The sequence below is a fragment of the Micropterus salmoides genome, unplaced genomic scaffold (genome assembly GCF_014851395.1).
Source record: "Micropterus salmoides isolate LMB-PRFRI ecotype aquatic unplaced genomic scaffold, ASM1485139v1 Ms_hic_scaffold_2, whole genome shotgun sequence".
Classification (NCBI taxonomy): Eukaryota; Metazoa; Chordata; class Actinopteri; order Centrarchiformes; family Centrarchidae; genus Micropterus; species Micropterus salmoides.
Window position 1 is genome coordinate 20,041,215 of NW_024041150.1, and position 16,084 is coordinate 20,057,298.

General features: G+C 40.5%; 1 protein-coding gene across 10 annotated transcripts in view; it reads left to right on the forward strand.

Annotated features, from left to right (window-relative positions):
* The window catches only part of mark2b (MAP/microtubule affinity-regulating kinase 2b), a 54,580-nt gene that overhangs the window by 12,684 nt on the left and 25,812 nt on the right, over positions 1-16,084 (forward strand). For all 10 annotated transcript variants that reach the window (XM_038731476.1, XM_038731478.1, XM_038731482.1 and 7 more), the window contains exons 2-7: positions 9,336-9,503; positions 11,062-11,115; positions 13,151-13,199; positions 13,440-13,505; positions 13,929-13,999; positions 14,857-14,913. In XM_038731476.1, the coding sequence (XP_038587404.1) occupies positions 9,336-9,503; positions 11,062-11,115; positions 13,151-13,199; positions 13,440-13,505; positions 13,929-13,999; positions 14,857-14,913 (465 nt within the window). The remainder of the gene's footprint in view (positions 1-9,335; positions 9,504-11,061; positions 11,116-13,150; positions 13,200-13,439; positions 13,506-13,928; positions 14,000-14,856; positions 14,914-16,084) is intronic.

Here is a 16,084-nt window from a genome sequence, read left to right on the forward strand (position 1 = left end):
CATGTCGTTAGCTGCCATGTTGTCGCTGTAGTATGAGAGAGGCTCTGGAGCGCATACACGGCTGAATCCGACCCAGAGTCCCCACATTAATAGGCGTGTGTTTCATTTCTAAGTGAGTTTTGAACCCATTCATTAATTTCACTGATAAACTTACATATAATCCCTTTTCAGATGTGTTTTTATTTGATAAACCAGATACCACCTTTAAGTTTAAACCCGTTTGGACAGGATTAATTAATAAGCAAAATTAATCGGGATAAGTGTAGTTAATGAATCATGCTCTAATTACAGCAGGTGGTTTGTTAGGTGGTTAACAACACATTCCCCAGCTGATTACATGTCAAATTAGTTGTTTGAAGGCACCCTGCAGGCCAGATAGTGAGCTTACAGCAGCGTGTCTTTTTTTTCTCCTTGGGATGTACAGGCCTCCGATTTAGGACTGCGTGTCATTGTAAGTGGCCAAAACCTTTTCAGTTCCACCATTATCCTCCACATACCATGCCGAGATCTGATTTAAATTCAGTAACAGCACAGTGTAAAAAAAGCACTTTAAAAGCATAGACTTTATAAAACATGGACTTTATCTCCTGGACGTCACACTTTTATGAAGAGGTGTTGTCAGTTGTCAGTGTGGGTCTTGGTCCATCTTGGTACTGCCTGACTCTGGCTAATCCAAAAATGGGCAAAGAAGTGGAGCTGAGCCACCTGAATGCACTCCCACCTGTCACAGAGCGGCCTTAATTAAGCCTAACTTTAAATCTTAATATAATTTAAATGGGTGAAGTATATAAAGATTCATCCCTGCACAGTTGTCATTAACATGGAAGTTGGCTAGAGACCAAAAGTTTTTTGTATCAGGCTGTAAACATGTTTATTTCTGCTGTAAAGTTGAGTATTTTAACATGGAGGTCTGTGGGGATTGATCCACCTTTGTAGCCGGCCTCAAGTGGCCGTTTGATAAACTGCTATTACTGCTGCTGTGTTGACGTTACCAAGCCTCCTGTAGAGAAATAACTATTATTATTCTCATGTTTTTTGTGATTAATCACTATCTTTATTTAGCACAGTGTTTTTAATAATTCTGACTGTATTGTTAACATTATTAGTTATGAATTAAAATAACTAGTGCACTGCCCAATGTGTGACGCCTCCCTGTGCTTTTGAAAGTGCAGTGCTTGTTCAAAATGTGCATCTCACATTGGTTTCACCTACAGCATTAATAACACTGAAACAACACAACAATGGCGGACAAATTAAGTGCTTCCTTAGAACTGCATAAAAGTCTTACAACTCTGTTTCAACACATTCGTTTCTAACCTGCGTGATGACAAAAACACTGTTTCAACAATCCACTACGACATCGGAGTAGGGCTGTTCATCGACAATTCATCGATTAAATCGATTACTAAAATGCATCGACGCAAATCTTGACTTCGTTTAATTCCACCAAATAGTTTTAAAAAAGGTCTGTCCTAAGCCATTTATTAGTTTCTGATTCTAATGGGGGGAAACTGTTCCCCAAAACTTCTGTATCTCTGAACTCTCACACATGTAGACTATTCTGTGTAATCTCCTTTTGATAACTAATGCAAAAAGTAATGTAATATTGTTTAATTTCCATTCACTGAGCCTCCCCTGAAACTGTTTGGAGCCTCCCTAGGGAGGTCCACCTCACACTTTGAAAACCCCTGGTTTAATCCATATAACTATATGGCACACTGTTTGTACGGACATTCATTACTGTCGCACATCGCTCTTACGCTGTGTGTACACGACGTGATTATGATGCCGCTGTTTGCAAAGTGGAGGAAGAATAGCAAGGGACGAAGAAGAAGAAACCGCCGCCAACCAAAAGTACTCCTTAAACTACGCCTCGATGAATCGTTAAAATAATCAATAGAAGCTTCCGGTACTAAAATCATCGTTACCTGCAGCCCTACATTGGAGCATATAAGCCCCATCCCTGTGAGTGTACCCCACTTTCGCTGTTGCAGAGTGGAGCTGCTCGTGCTGTACTGGAGTTTATTAAAAGTTTATTGATTCTGAACATGTCGCTTGTCAAAGTTGCACCAAATGCAACATCGCACTCCCTTGGGTCCACAGCAACTCACAGCCACGTGGGAGGTCGATTGGATGAAGGGTTTTTGACATAATTGAAATCTAAACACACACACTCACAGAGATTCCTGCTTTTATTAGGGAGATGATCTTGATTAACAAACATTGCACATAATGTAATATCAAATGGGGGAAATGGTCTCTGGCAGTGTGCAGGTGTTAAGACCTCTAGTTTAACCTCATAAATTGGTTTGAAGCTTGGTACTCTTAAATTGAATTACGTTTTATATGTTTTTGCCCCAGGGTTGTCGGTTTTCAGCAATTACTTCACTTATCCGTCTGAAATGCATATGTGTAGTGCTTAGGTATATTCTTGCTGGCTGTCAAAACTGAAGTTGTCCCTGGACAGGAAGGGACAGAGTACCTCATTTGTAGTTAATTATTTCAAATCAGGGGGAACCATGTGATTACATTTAATTTTTAACACAAGGTTGTTATGTGGTGTATAAAAGCGATCTGCATAAAGAACTTATAAAAGCTGCCAATGAGCAATCAGTTTGTTGGTTGACAAAATTAGCAAAGAAGTCATCATATTTTAATTGTGGATAATTGGAGTACAGTGTTTGCCCCATAATTGTTTTCAGCGGCCGTTTCAGAAAAGTTTATAAATTCATCGTTTTCCCAGCGTCTGTGGGAGACTTAAGTGCATGTATTTGGTGGGTGTTTGTGACTACACCCCCAAGAAAATCTTACTTTAAATTTTGCTTATTGAGACAAAAAGCAAACTTTAATTTGTGCAATTTAATGTATTCTTAACATGCTGCAACTGTCCCTGATCATATTGAAACCTTCCCCAGGGTTGGGGTCTGTCGCAAAATCTGACTTTCTTCATTCAAATAAATATTGTGAATGATATGTCATATGTATTAATCTTTAAATGGGATGGGTAATTAGCAGACAGATGTAAGTTTAATTTATTAAAATTTGCTTAGTCTAGTCCAAAAAGTTTCTGAGTAACTGAGAGAAATCCAAAAAGGTTGCAACTGTCCCCAGTCTCCCCCACTGTTGGGCTTTCCTGCTCAGCACGGCCCTATTCCTTAAAGGAGCTACATTCCCCCTTTAACAGCACCTTTCAAGTAGATGTCCTTTGAAGAATGAGGAGATGGAGCTAGCCAAGCGTGTTATTGTGCTAGCACAGTGTGCGAGTGAAAATCATTAGCCCATTGATATTAATGATGGTGTGAAATTTTAGCAGCGGATTCATAATTAATATAGGGGAAGCACTGGAGTAATAATGGGTCTGAGAAATTATACCCCATATTTCACAAATTAAAAGCACATACAAAAATGGTTTCTCATTTTGCTGTCTCTCACTAAAAACAACTCTGCTACACTAATAAGGCCCAACTGAGTAAACAATAAATGGGATTTTCTATTGTGACTGCAGAATGAGGTAAGGTAAGGCAGTCGCCTCAGTAGTTAAAAAAATCAAACAAAACAACAAAAAACAAGCAGATTAAAAACCTGGAAGCCTGATCAGATTATAGTTGATAATTGATCAGGATGATCTGGCAATGCAGTAAGTATGGAAGAAGAGAGCATTTTCTTTTTTACAATGTCCTAAAGGGTTTAAGTAAATGGAGTTTCTAAGTCCTTCTCTCCTATTTTACCCCTAATTTGCCCCTCACCTGTTAATGTTTGCCTATCTTGCGTTTGGGTAGAGCGGTACACTCTTGATGCGACACTCTTCAGGGTTATTTTCTGAACCGTACTGTGTAGAATTCCATCTGGTTGTATCTGAGTGGCTTCCTCCCGGAACTCCGATTAGTAAAGGTCAGTGATAATGAGGCTTGAGTCAAAACACAACCAGTACTGGCTTGGATTAACATTACTGAATTACTGCTTTGTGTGTGTTTGTGTTTTGGTCATGTGCACATGCTTGTGTTTGCAGGGTGGCAGTAAATGGCTCTCAGCTGCAAACATCTTGTCAAGGAGTTTTCGTGTGTGTGTGTGTGTTGGGAGGGTGTCTGAATTGTAGGGTTGGATATAAACACTATACTAATGGTTTCTCTCCACACGGTAGGCAAAGAACAACAAGGACTGACCCCGCAGAGGAACTCTTGTTCCAGGCAAATTGTGCTTCGCTTTATTGGCCGTTGAATGATGATTGTTGTAGAAACGAGCAGCAAATCAGGCTGGGAGATCAGATAATGGAATTGTTTGTCATGATTTCAATCATCAAACTTCATGATTTCTTGCATTGTCATCAGCAAAAATGCATCATTTAATAGAAATCGGAAACGTGATTCTGTAAAAGTGGAGTTTTGGCCTAGAAACATAAGAGTAACATAAGCTAGCAGGAGATATGCCGGGTTGCTGCCCATCCATTATCCCTGTGTGGGCAGACTGCTCTGTCTTTAGTAGTCCCTGGTCGATTCTTTGTTGGCAAGCCGTTTGGAAAGCAATCGAAACATAAGGATTTAACAGAGAGAGAATTTGATTGGAGCAGAAGCTTTTCCTTTTAATATTCACAGTTTTATGTTGAATGTTAGCCTGCTGTTAGATCTGCACAAAACGTCATAGAAAAATTCAAGTTCTATATTCTCTTATTCTCTCTTAATCTTAGGTAAGTGAATTCTTTGCTAAACTGTGTGTGCTTGCAATTGCAAGTCAGTATTCATGAGTCACAAGCAGCATCAGAGAGTAATGTGAGAACAAAACAGTGATGTCACTGATTGTCCTCCAACACATCTATAATTATAACTGAGGGGAGAGAGGTGTGTGTGTGTGTGTCTGTGTTGGGGAGGGGGGCTTTGCTTGGCCTGCAGCTGCCCAAAAATGAAGGAAGAATCAGAAGACAAAAATAGTCGGACATGAAAGAGGATCGGAGCGAAGGAAGACTAAAGAGTTGAGGGCTGTGGAAGAGGGACAGAAGTCAGAGGAAACACGCTTGAAATTTAGCTTGTCTTTTGTACAACGCTCCCAAAAAATGTCAGTAGACTCTTAATTAAAAGTTTAGCCGCGGGATGATCTATTAACGCACTAGTTAACCAAAGACGGAAAGTTTCTGTCTGCTGACCTTCATTTGAGTTGTTGTACATGTTCTATAGCTCTGGTTAGCTGGTTGTTTCTGTCTGAGAACCATTTACTTACTTCTGGTGCATACTAGAGGGTTTTTGTGGGATACCACAGACATAACAGACTAACTGACTTTAATTATTTTAATCATAAGACGATTCAGTGAAGATGCCGGACTACACGCTTATACTAAGTAATTTCAGAGTGGTGATTCCAAGGAAATGGGATCTCACAGAATCTCGCGAGGTTAAAACATGACTACAGCAAAAAATCACACATGGAAGCAGACTGTTGTCATCAGTTGGTTACACTTGTGTGTGTGTGTGTGTGTGTGTGTGTGTGTGTGCTGTTCTCAAAAAATATAATATATAAAAATTGTAGATGAAGTCATGGCTCAGAAGACTGAAACAGCGTGGCTTATACATTTATCAGTGCATTAAGTACACAACATACGCTTGGAGATGTTCTCGGTCAGCTGGCTGTCAATAGCTATTGTGGCAGTCCATCTCTGTTCCTTTTACACTACAGTATTTTGAATAGTAAATATGAGACATGTTTGACATTTATGATTCAAAATCATTTCCCCTCTCAAAGAGCTACAACAGGATAAGACAGAAGTCCTGCTGCCTAAAAGTACTCATTTTAAAGTTCTGCTATTTTATTTTATAAATAGTCAAATGTCCAGTGGTGGAAACAGACTTATCTAGACTTAGCTAGAGGCTTCTTTGTGTCAGCTTCACTTTTGGTCAGACAATAAATTAAAAGGTTTTGAAAATGAGGATGCCTCACTACATGGCCAAGAAATGTCATTCTCCAAAATTTAACAGGGGAAATCGGGTTTCCCTACTCACATACTGCGATTACCGAAGTTTTAAAGTTTCTCATTTACATGAAGTTTAAGAAATCAGGTTATTGCAAAAACACAGCTGTAACCTGCTTTTCATACATGTTCCATTTGTTATGCCAGTTTTCTAGCATTACTACTCTGCTCTTTCCAATAGCAGTAACAACTATACCTAAGCATCTGTCAGGCTTGCTTAAGGTTACATACATTTTTAAAAGTACAATAACCTATTTTGCTTGATGTGTGTATAAATATAAAGGAAATTTAAACTTTGTTGCTTGTATATCTCCCTCACAAGCGAGATCCGTGCAGAGCTGAAGAAGTGACAGAGGGAGATCACGTTAGACCTCTGTGAGCACAGCTGATCTAGAAATGTGCTTTGTACGGTCAGATTGGGTCTCATTGTCTCGAATAGTGTCCCCAATGACATAATATGTCTCCCTCTCCCACAAGATCCTAAAAAAAATAATAATTTGCATCCCCCTCACACAATGCCACGTAAGGCCCTTCTTCTGTCCTCTGGGTTTAATGTAACTGTCATTTGTTTTTAATCCCAGTTCCCCCTCTTGTGCTAAAGCTTAATCTGGCCTATTAAACTTTATTCAGGTCTGCACTGTCAGCATGAGGATATGGCGGGGGAGACGGGGGACGCAGACATTAGATCATACCATCTGGAGCAAGAAATACACAAACACAATGAAGTAATCATGGTTGGCCTTGTTTCCCATGGCCCAATATATAGTAACGGAGGGAGGAAGATGTTGATAAAAATGCGGTCTGTGGGTAATTTGCGACACAGAGCGAGCCTCTAATTTGTTCAAACTAAAGAGCGCTAATTAGCTGAATAAAATGACTAGTCGGTGTTGGAGGGAGAGAACAAGAGAAAGAGATGATTTGTGCGTACCTCTTCACTCCGCACCAGCAGTGTGAATTTCACTGGACCGTCTCACTCATTGGTGTCAAATCTCCGCGAGGTGTGTGTGATTTTATGCCGCCGTGTATACCCACGTGCACGTCAGTGTGCCCCGTACCAGGGTGTATTCTTGTATCTGTGTGTGTGTGTTTGTGTCACACAGCCCATGTGTGTTTGCGTCTCGTCACCCTGGAGCCAGTCGTCCTCTCCTCTGACCCTGATCCCCGTCACCTGTCCGCTCAGATCACACACACACACACACACACACACACACACACACACACACACACACAATTGCTGTGACCCTTTCCTGGAGTTGAAACACAATCTCAGTTGCCAACCATGCAAAACTTGCCAGCACAGCAAGGTTTTGTTTTCTTTTTGTGGGTGTATGTATGATTCATCTGTCTGTAAGATGAACTGAAGCAATTTTACTCCACACTTCCATATAAAGACAAATTAACTCTAACACGGTACGTAAAGAATCCTGAATACAACTCCGCAGGAAAAGCCTGTAACGCCAAAGATGGCAGGTATCCCGCCCCTCCTGTTAAAGCACCAGTCGTCTGCTTTTAACAGCAGAGCCGGGATACACATTAAACCAATCGTGTGGCTCCAATAGTGTAAGGGCGTGGTTGTAGTGATGCATGCGTAGTAGACGTTTAACTGGTGGAGATCTGGAACAGATAGAAGCATGGGTAAAATATTATTTTAAATCTTGATTTCATCTGAAGCCCAGTATTGATTATACTACGTATCTGTGTAGCTTTGACTGGCTACAGTGTACAACAGTGAAAATAGGTCAAGCAAGACTAAGATCACTGTCCCACCTTCACTTTGACTGCTCAAAAGAGAACCAGTGCTATTAGACTGTTTGCATTGTTTTAGTGTTGGCAGTGCTCTTACTGACATATGCTTGTGCCCAAATATTAAGCGATATCATGTTACAGCAAAAACACAAGAAAAACTATCCAACGATATAAGGAAATATTAGAAATAGTTGAACAAATGCAATCCAGCAGCATAAAGGCCAATTTATACTTCTGTCTCGAGTCTATGACATAGCCGACTGCAAGCATTTATAACTCGTTGTTCTGCAGTGACACCGCCAGACACTTGTTGGTGGTGGGGTTTCTGTGTTCCACTTGAGTTTGTTCTTCTTCGTTGGTGTAAGCTTTTACAAACATTGGCGACAGAAACTGAGCGGATCATGTTGGAGTTAGCGCTGATTGATGTTGAACAGCAGTTACTTTTAGTGGAATGACTAAAACCCAGAAATGAGAGAAGGCAGTATGTACGACCCTCAAACCAGTTAAGGCAGAAGAAGATAAACCGGGAATACGATGCTACCAAGCCGACCAGTCTTGGTTCTTACAGTCTGTGCTGTCGCGATGTATAGTTACGTCTTTGTGGAGTTGTGGGTGATGGTTTGGTGTAGGTTACCATGCAGAAGTATAAATGGGCCTTAAGTGGTAGTCAGAGTTTTAACTTAAAGTTCAATTAGACAAAACATGGAAGGAAGTTGGAGTTTCTCCTGCAGCTTTGCTTCATTTATTTGTTATCAAAGCTTTTGCTCCCAGTTATTCACAGCTTTCTATGTATTAACCAATGGACTTGTGTTTTTTTTTTCCCCCAAATTGTGATTATGGCTGTCAAATTAGAGTGCATCTTCCAATAACAGCTTTAGATAGGGTTTGTTTATTTGTAAAGTTTGAGTGATGAAAGACACTTTTCTTTAACAAAGTTTAGCCCGCTTTATAACTGTTACTTACCCGCTGCAGAAGCTTGGGAGACCCTGATCAATATTGGCTGTCCGTTCAAAGTCTCTATCTTAATCTTTCCACCAGATTATAATGCACATCTTGTTACATCTATTAGATGTGTGGAAGTGCAGCAGTAGCTCTATACCACTTCTCTCCTGACTATTTCTAATCCATATTAAAAACTAAAGGATTTCGGACCAGTATAATCTGGTATATACTGCCAGTAGATTTGGACACTTAAGTCAATTTAAATTTGATAGTTTTTTTAAATTGAAAACTGTGTGCAATGGCGAGTTATACTTTTTTTGGGTAATGTGCATTTTAAACATACATACATTTGTATGCGGAGTGTTTTCAATGAAGTTCCTTTTCCACTATTTGTAATGTATTAAATATATTTGGTTTAATTTACTTCATAGTTAGCAGATGAATTTCCACATAATTTGATGTTAAAACAAGAATTTGAATGAGATTGTGTTACTTTAAAAGCATTGTCTCTCTTGTTGACAGGGTGTGTGAGAGATACCGAACCTCTGTTTCTTTTGATTCCTCTTAAGGGACACTAAAGATGAATTGAACATGAAATCAAAGGCTTTGTTAGAACCATATCTGTCCTTATAAACTTCTCCCTTCAAGTCATCATGTTCACTTATGCTTACTATGCCGTCTCTCTTCTCAGGAGTCCAAGTCATCTGGCCGCTCCAGCATGCCGCGATGTCGGAATTCCTTCTCCACGACCACATCAGATGACCAGCCACACATTGGTAACTATCGGTTGCTAAAAACCATCGGCAAAGGCAACTTCGCCAAGGTCAAACTGGCACGACACGTCCTCACCGGAAAAGAGGTAGGCATGCTTACGTACACACGCTAGATTGGACTAAAAGCTTTAATCTGTCCTTTGGTTTCTCTTACAGAGCTGCCCTGACTTTCTGAACTTCATTTTATGTATTTTTTTTAGCCACTTGAGTCACATTCTGGAGTAAATCTTTACTATTGACTCTTTATTTAACTAGAAACTGTTTGCTCAGTGTTTCAGTAAAAAACACCAGCAAAACCAAGAAGGCCTATTTAAGAGGAAGAAATATAGAAACATGTTTTTGTTTAGCAAAGTAAGTAAATCTATCACCAAACTGCTTTGACTCTCCCACTTAAAACCAAGGGAAATTACCATGAGAAGTAGTTTGCAGGTGAGGAAACCTGACCACTTTTGTTTACCAAAGACTGCATTTTTTTAGCCAGAGACCAAATCACCAAAAAGTATTCTGATTAGAAAAGAAGCCTTAGTTTTTTTGTTTGTTTTTTTAACTAGCCAAGATGGTAAAAAGTAGCGTATCAATGTTTAGCTGATGTCTAAACGTTAATCTTCCCTCCTGGTTGCTGAAGATAGGGGAGGGTTCACTCTGTGCTACAGATCGGTCTGGTCTGATCCTGGGCTCGCATGGCTTTGGAGACTGTACATCTGCTACAGGAGATTAGATCACCATTGTCAGCTTGAACAGAGAAGCCTAAATGTCACCGGCTTACTGTAAATTCCAGATGTGATGTAACGTGGTGGTCTGCCCCTTTAAGGGAAAAGCTGCGTCTGCAGTGAGCCCATGCTGGGCTCTGTCTGAGGCCCAGTCAAGCCACCGCTTGGTCTGTGCGAGAGGGAGCCAGAGAGGGGTGGGCGGGCTCTGTCAATGTGTGACAGCCCTGTGCCTGACACCCTGATAACACTCCATGTGACTCGCTGGCACACACACACACACACACACACACACACACACAAAGAAAACAAGGGAGAGTCAGAGGGCATGAAAGACACGGACTGACAAGCACAACCAGAAAGAGGAGAGGAAGAAAGGAGTTAGTTGATGGTCAAAGACAAAGAGAGAGAAAAGGGGAGAGAGAAGTAGATTTCCCTTTTCTGTTTCCTTTTTAGAGATAATTCTGTCTCTTTTTTCTTCTTTTTTGTTCTGTTTCATACCTTTTTTTTTCATACATCTCTCACTTTGAATCTCTCCCATCTGTCTGTTTTTCCATTTTTATTTTTCTCTTCTCCTTATTTGTCTCTTTCCCTTTCTGTGATTTATCTCTCTCTCTCTGCCTCCCTTGTCGGTCTCCACTGTGGGATTATGAACTACAGACCTCATTACTGCATGGGTATAAACCATGCTTCAGCTCTGTGTGTGTGTCCCTGTCTGTGTACTGCCCTATTATGCAACTGTCACCTGCTGTGATTGTGTGTTTATCACTTAATGCTGTGAGATTGTATTGTTCTGTGTGTGTGTGTGTGTGCGCTGTGGTAACAGGCTCTAGCAGTTCAGGTTTGTGTGAGTGAGATGCATCAAAGCCACTGCAGCAAGTGTAATTAATGAATAAAAGTGAAATAATAAATGATCACGTTCTTGTTTTGTTTCTAGGTGGCTGTAAAGATCATTGATAAGACACAGCTCAACTCCTCCAGTTTGCAGAAGGTGGGTCTCGCTTTCCTCCTTCACACACAAATACAGGCACAAAATTCAAACCTCAGTCCTTATCTTATTTCTCGGAAGTCATTTTCAAGTCACTCTTCTTGCCCCACGTGCCGTTCTCTCTTTAGCCCCCCCCCCCCTTCTCTCTGTCAGTCTTTCTGAAGTGTTCTAGTTTTCAGAGAGAGTTTTAATTACAGGAAACAAGCTGCAATTACTTCTTTTGATCGTGGCAGGGTGGGGTCTGTCCACTTACACGCACACTCTTTAACCGTGTGTCCTTACACACACACACACACACACACACACACACACACACACACACACACACACACACACACACAACAGACACTCATGCATCTGCAGACATAAGGCATAGGATACACACTGGTGTGCAAATGTAGACACACAAAGCACATGGCAAGAAAATGTTAAGACATGGTGAAGACAGAAATCTAGTGATAAATGCTAACACTCACACCCCCTGTAGACGCCTGCAAATCCATGTGCACCAGGACCAGAATTGGCAGGGAAGTCATGATATTATACTTTACTAGGTCTTAAAAGATTTAGTTGAAATGCCTCCGTACAGGCAATGGCCACGGTCGGAGGCATTATGTTCTCAGGTTGTCCGTCTGTCCCCTTCTTGTGAACGCGATATCTCAGGAATGCCTTGAGGGAATTTCCTCATATTTGGCACAAACGTCCACTTGAGGATGAACTGATTAAAATTTGGTGGTCAAAGGTCAGGGTCACTGTCATCTCAAAATGACCTTGATTAAAACATTTCTGACCATAACCCAAGAATTGATGTGGTAATTATGACAAAATTTCACACAGATGTTTAATGTGATACAACAATGTGATGTCATTTTCTACCCAAAAGGTCAAACATCACTGTTTTGACTCAAAGGTCATTGTGACCTCCAAATAGTTTTTCAGCCATAATTTAAGAATGAATTAGGCGATGCCAGATTTCACACACGACTGGGACGACACAGTGAGTAAACAATAACTAGCACTGTAATGGTAATTCTAGTTTCTTCATTGTCAACAAACCCGATGTAAAGACCAAAACCAACAATGCATTAGTCCATCTAAATACTTAATGTATTTCATACCATGTTGGTGGCACGCAGTCCAAGCCTATTCATTTCTACTGAAGATCTAAACCTTAAAAAAAATGGGTGAAATTGTTAAAAAGCCCGTGCACTGTAGTTTTTTTAATCAAATGTTACTAAAATATGTGTAAATAGTGTATTTGTTGGGCCATTTTCAGCCACAGATCTTCCCATGTTTATGGTAACAAAGGAACTCATCACCCAGAGTGCTGCAGATTGATGTGTTTTTAATCATTTTTGGACACAAAGGAAAAACTAAGAATATCTGCAGTCCAATCTTGTAGGCCAGATATGTGGTTGTACGTTAGTTTCTGCGTAGCTGCGCAGCCTGAGCACATAGCCGGTTTGGCTACACCTCAAAGCATAAATCCACCTTTAAGGTTTTGATTTAACATACATACATAGAGAAAAACGTCCCTTCATACCTTTACCACAGAAAGAGGCCGGATATCTTTTGCAAGACTTAGGATGAATTAAGACTTTGTATGCAGTACTTTGACATATCATGTAAGAGTTTACAAACAGCTGAAGACATTGTTTATTTAACTCTGAAATCCTGAATGCCAGACTGTGGATTTTAACCAGTATTTCTTGAAACTCTGGTATGTCATCACTGAGCACATTTGTTTTTGTTTTCTTTCTTGTAACTTGACCCCCATGCTCATAAACAGGAAGTGAATATTTGTGTTTTCAGTGTCCTTTCACACACTACAAATATTTATTCTGGAGCCTTTGCAATGGCACAAGAAATTACAGTTCTTACGGGCTCATCCATGCAAAATCAGTTGATATTAATTTGCACAAGAACCTGTAGAATATAAATGTAACTCAACACAAAAATACACATTGACACTGGCAGCAGCACCAACCTAAATGCCAGCGTATTTGACCCAGCACTCTGTGTGGCTTGTTTCCCGTAGCTCTTCCGAGAAGTGAGGATCATGAAGATGTTGAATCACCCCAACATAGGTGAGTCACAGTGAAACAGGAGTTTCCGCTCTGTTGTCACTCACTGAGAACAAGATTTAATTGCTGTTTCAAGGTCACGTATTCAAGCCATATCATAATAATAATTTCTCTCTCTAATCTCCTTATTTTTGCTTTCACTCTTGCTGCCCTGGCCATTTCTTTTTAAACACTCCACTATTTCCACTTGCCTTTCCCACCCCCTCCAATCCGCTGTCTTTGCCTTTCTCTCTCCACCTCCAGTCAAGCTCTTTGAGGTGATAGAGACAGAGAAGACTTTGTACCTGGTAATGGAGTACGCTAGTGGAGGTAAGTGCGTGTCACTGTGAAATCATTCCCCCTGAGGCTTGGCACTCTGTATGTTAGACTCAAATGGTTTCCAAATAAAAATTCTACTGCCCCTCTTTCTGTGCAGACTCTTTTGTAAGTAGTTTGTCCAAACTGTTATCAGAAATATCCTGTTTTTGTTTGATTTGTTTAGGTTTTTTGTTTAGTTACCAGATGTATTGCCATTTGCATTGACAATTACTGACATTTTACATTTTAAAAATAGCCTGTATTGAAGAATTTGGGTAAGTCCTTATTGTAATTGCACCTTTAGCTCATTGTCCAAACTGTTTTTAAACAGCAGTACTTGGTTCAGTGTCCCATTGACCCAACTCTCTTGCTTTAAGGAGACACACCCGGTTCCAACACTAAATCTGTTCTTCTCCTCTTTCTCTTGTCTCCCAGGAGAGGTCTTCGATTACTTGGTTGCCCATGGCAGGATGAAGGAGAAAGAAGCCCGTGCCAAATTCAGACAGGTGTGTGTGTGTGTGTGTTAGAGAGAATGCATATTTATGTGTGTAGTTTTATGTATTTGTGTAAATGCTTCTGCTGTTTAAAGGCATGTTGGACCGAGATTAAAAGTATGTTGCCCCTGTGCAGTTCTATAACTTTGGGATCATGTGTTGAATAACAATAGGTGGAGTGGGAGCAGAAGCAACAATTTTGAAGGACATATATATATATTGATTTTAGATTAAAAAGTAGTAAAAGTAATATTTGTCTAATTTATCAATAAATACTTAATTTATTTGGGGGTTGTGCTGTGAAAATAGCCTATGTCAATTGTTTAAAGAGGTGGTATTATGCTCTTTGTTGGGAGTTGCACATGCGCAGTTCCTAGTTAAGGACTACTAGCCAATCCGAAGCAGAGAAGGGCGGGTCAGCGAGAAGCCCGTAAACAGCTTCGTTTCAGCTGTATATGTTGCCGACCACAGTGTCGACACAGGGATGAAATGGAAACAGCTGGACTACAAACAAGCTGTTTTCAGGCAGTTTTTCAGAGCTTCAGAGCTTCAGAGCAGAGTTTTCTGTGGGAGATGGAAACTCCCTTTGGGCTGGACTTTGGGCTTGTTCACTTTGCAAACCTATTACAGGCACTAAAAAGGTATATAGAGGGAAAAAGCCAAAAACCATTATACCACCTCTTTAAATAAAGCTTAAATGGAAAAAACAATGTGCATTCTGTATATTAATGTTTTTATTGATTGAACCCCTAGTACTTGATCATGATCACTAATGATGGAATCCCAATGAAGAGTTCAGCTCAGTGTCGTCAATAACCATTTCAACCTGTCCATCTTCACTCACTTTAACTCACTTTTTCACTCTCCAGATTGTGTCAGCGGTGCAGTATTGCCATCAGAAGTGTATAGTACACAGAGACCTCAAGGTGAGAACACACACATTATTGAATTACAGAGTGTCAAAGCACAAGCAAGCATGCTCCCTCCCTCCCTCCCTCCCTCCCTCTCTCCCTCTCTCTCTGTCTCTCTGTCTCTCTGTCTCTCTCTCTGTCTCTCTGTCTCTGTGTCCACATTAATCTTCACAGGATTTTAATTTCTGAAATGAAATCCCGTCCCCATGAACAGGCGACCCAGAGGTTAATCAAAAAAATATAAAGTCCCTCTTCGAGTGCTGGGGGATAACCCCCCCCCCACACACACACACGTGTGTTCTCCTACTGTGTATGTATTGTGTATCCCCATATCATTAGTTTTTCTGCCTTTCTTTGATTCTTCCAGGTCATTTTGGTTCATTGTATTATGCAAAGTTGTAAATCCTCTTATTGTGCCAGCAGACAGACCTGTAGACAAGACATTATCATGATTACTGAGACGGTTACCATACAAGAACGCCTCCTGTCAACGTTGTTTTTCCCAGTCATGGCTATTTTTGGCTTTATTAATAAACATTTTCAATGCTTTGACCACTGTCTTGAAATTTTCTACACTTTTTTCGTAATGACGGATGACATTTATTAAAAAAAAAGGCAACATGGGATATTTCTTGAGTATTTTCATGATTATGATGCACATTATCCTAATCACTTCTGATCTGTGGGTTGTAATGTGAAATCCAGCACACGCTTAACTCTAGTTGGTCCTACGCTGCAAGAACATATTTTGATGAGTCTGCATTTCACAATGTGTCTGAAACCACTCTGTGTCCCAGAAAGAAGAAAAAAAGAGAAGCCGATGTTCATTTATTACTTAGGTCAGAGTCTAGATATGGTGTCAGTGTTGTAGTTAATGTGTGTTCACACACACACCGAAGCGGTGAAGTATTCAGAGCAAGTGAAAAGGAGAGCGCACCTGTTGCTAGGCAACCCCAGCCTCCTTCTTCCCTGGCTTAACACACACGCACAGTGGAATAAACTGTGGCACTTCACTTTGCCCATTGTGTGCTTCTTGGAGGCCATCACTATGGAACCCCTCTCTCTCCCCCAGCAGAGGTTTTCCCAGAGAAACGTGTTTCAGACTGTATGTGAAATATTTCATCTTTATATCCTCACTTGTGTCAGAGAATATCTTTGTTACTGGATGACCGGGTGACCTATTTGT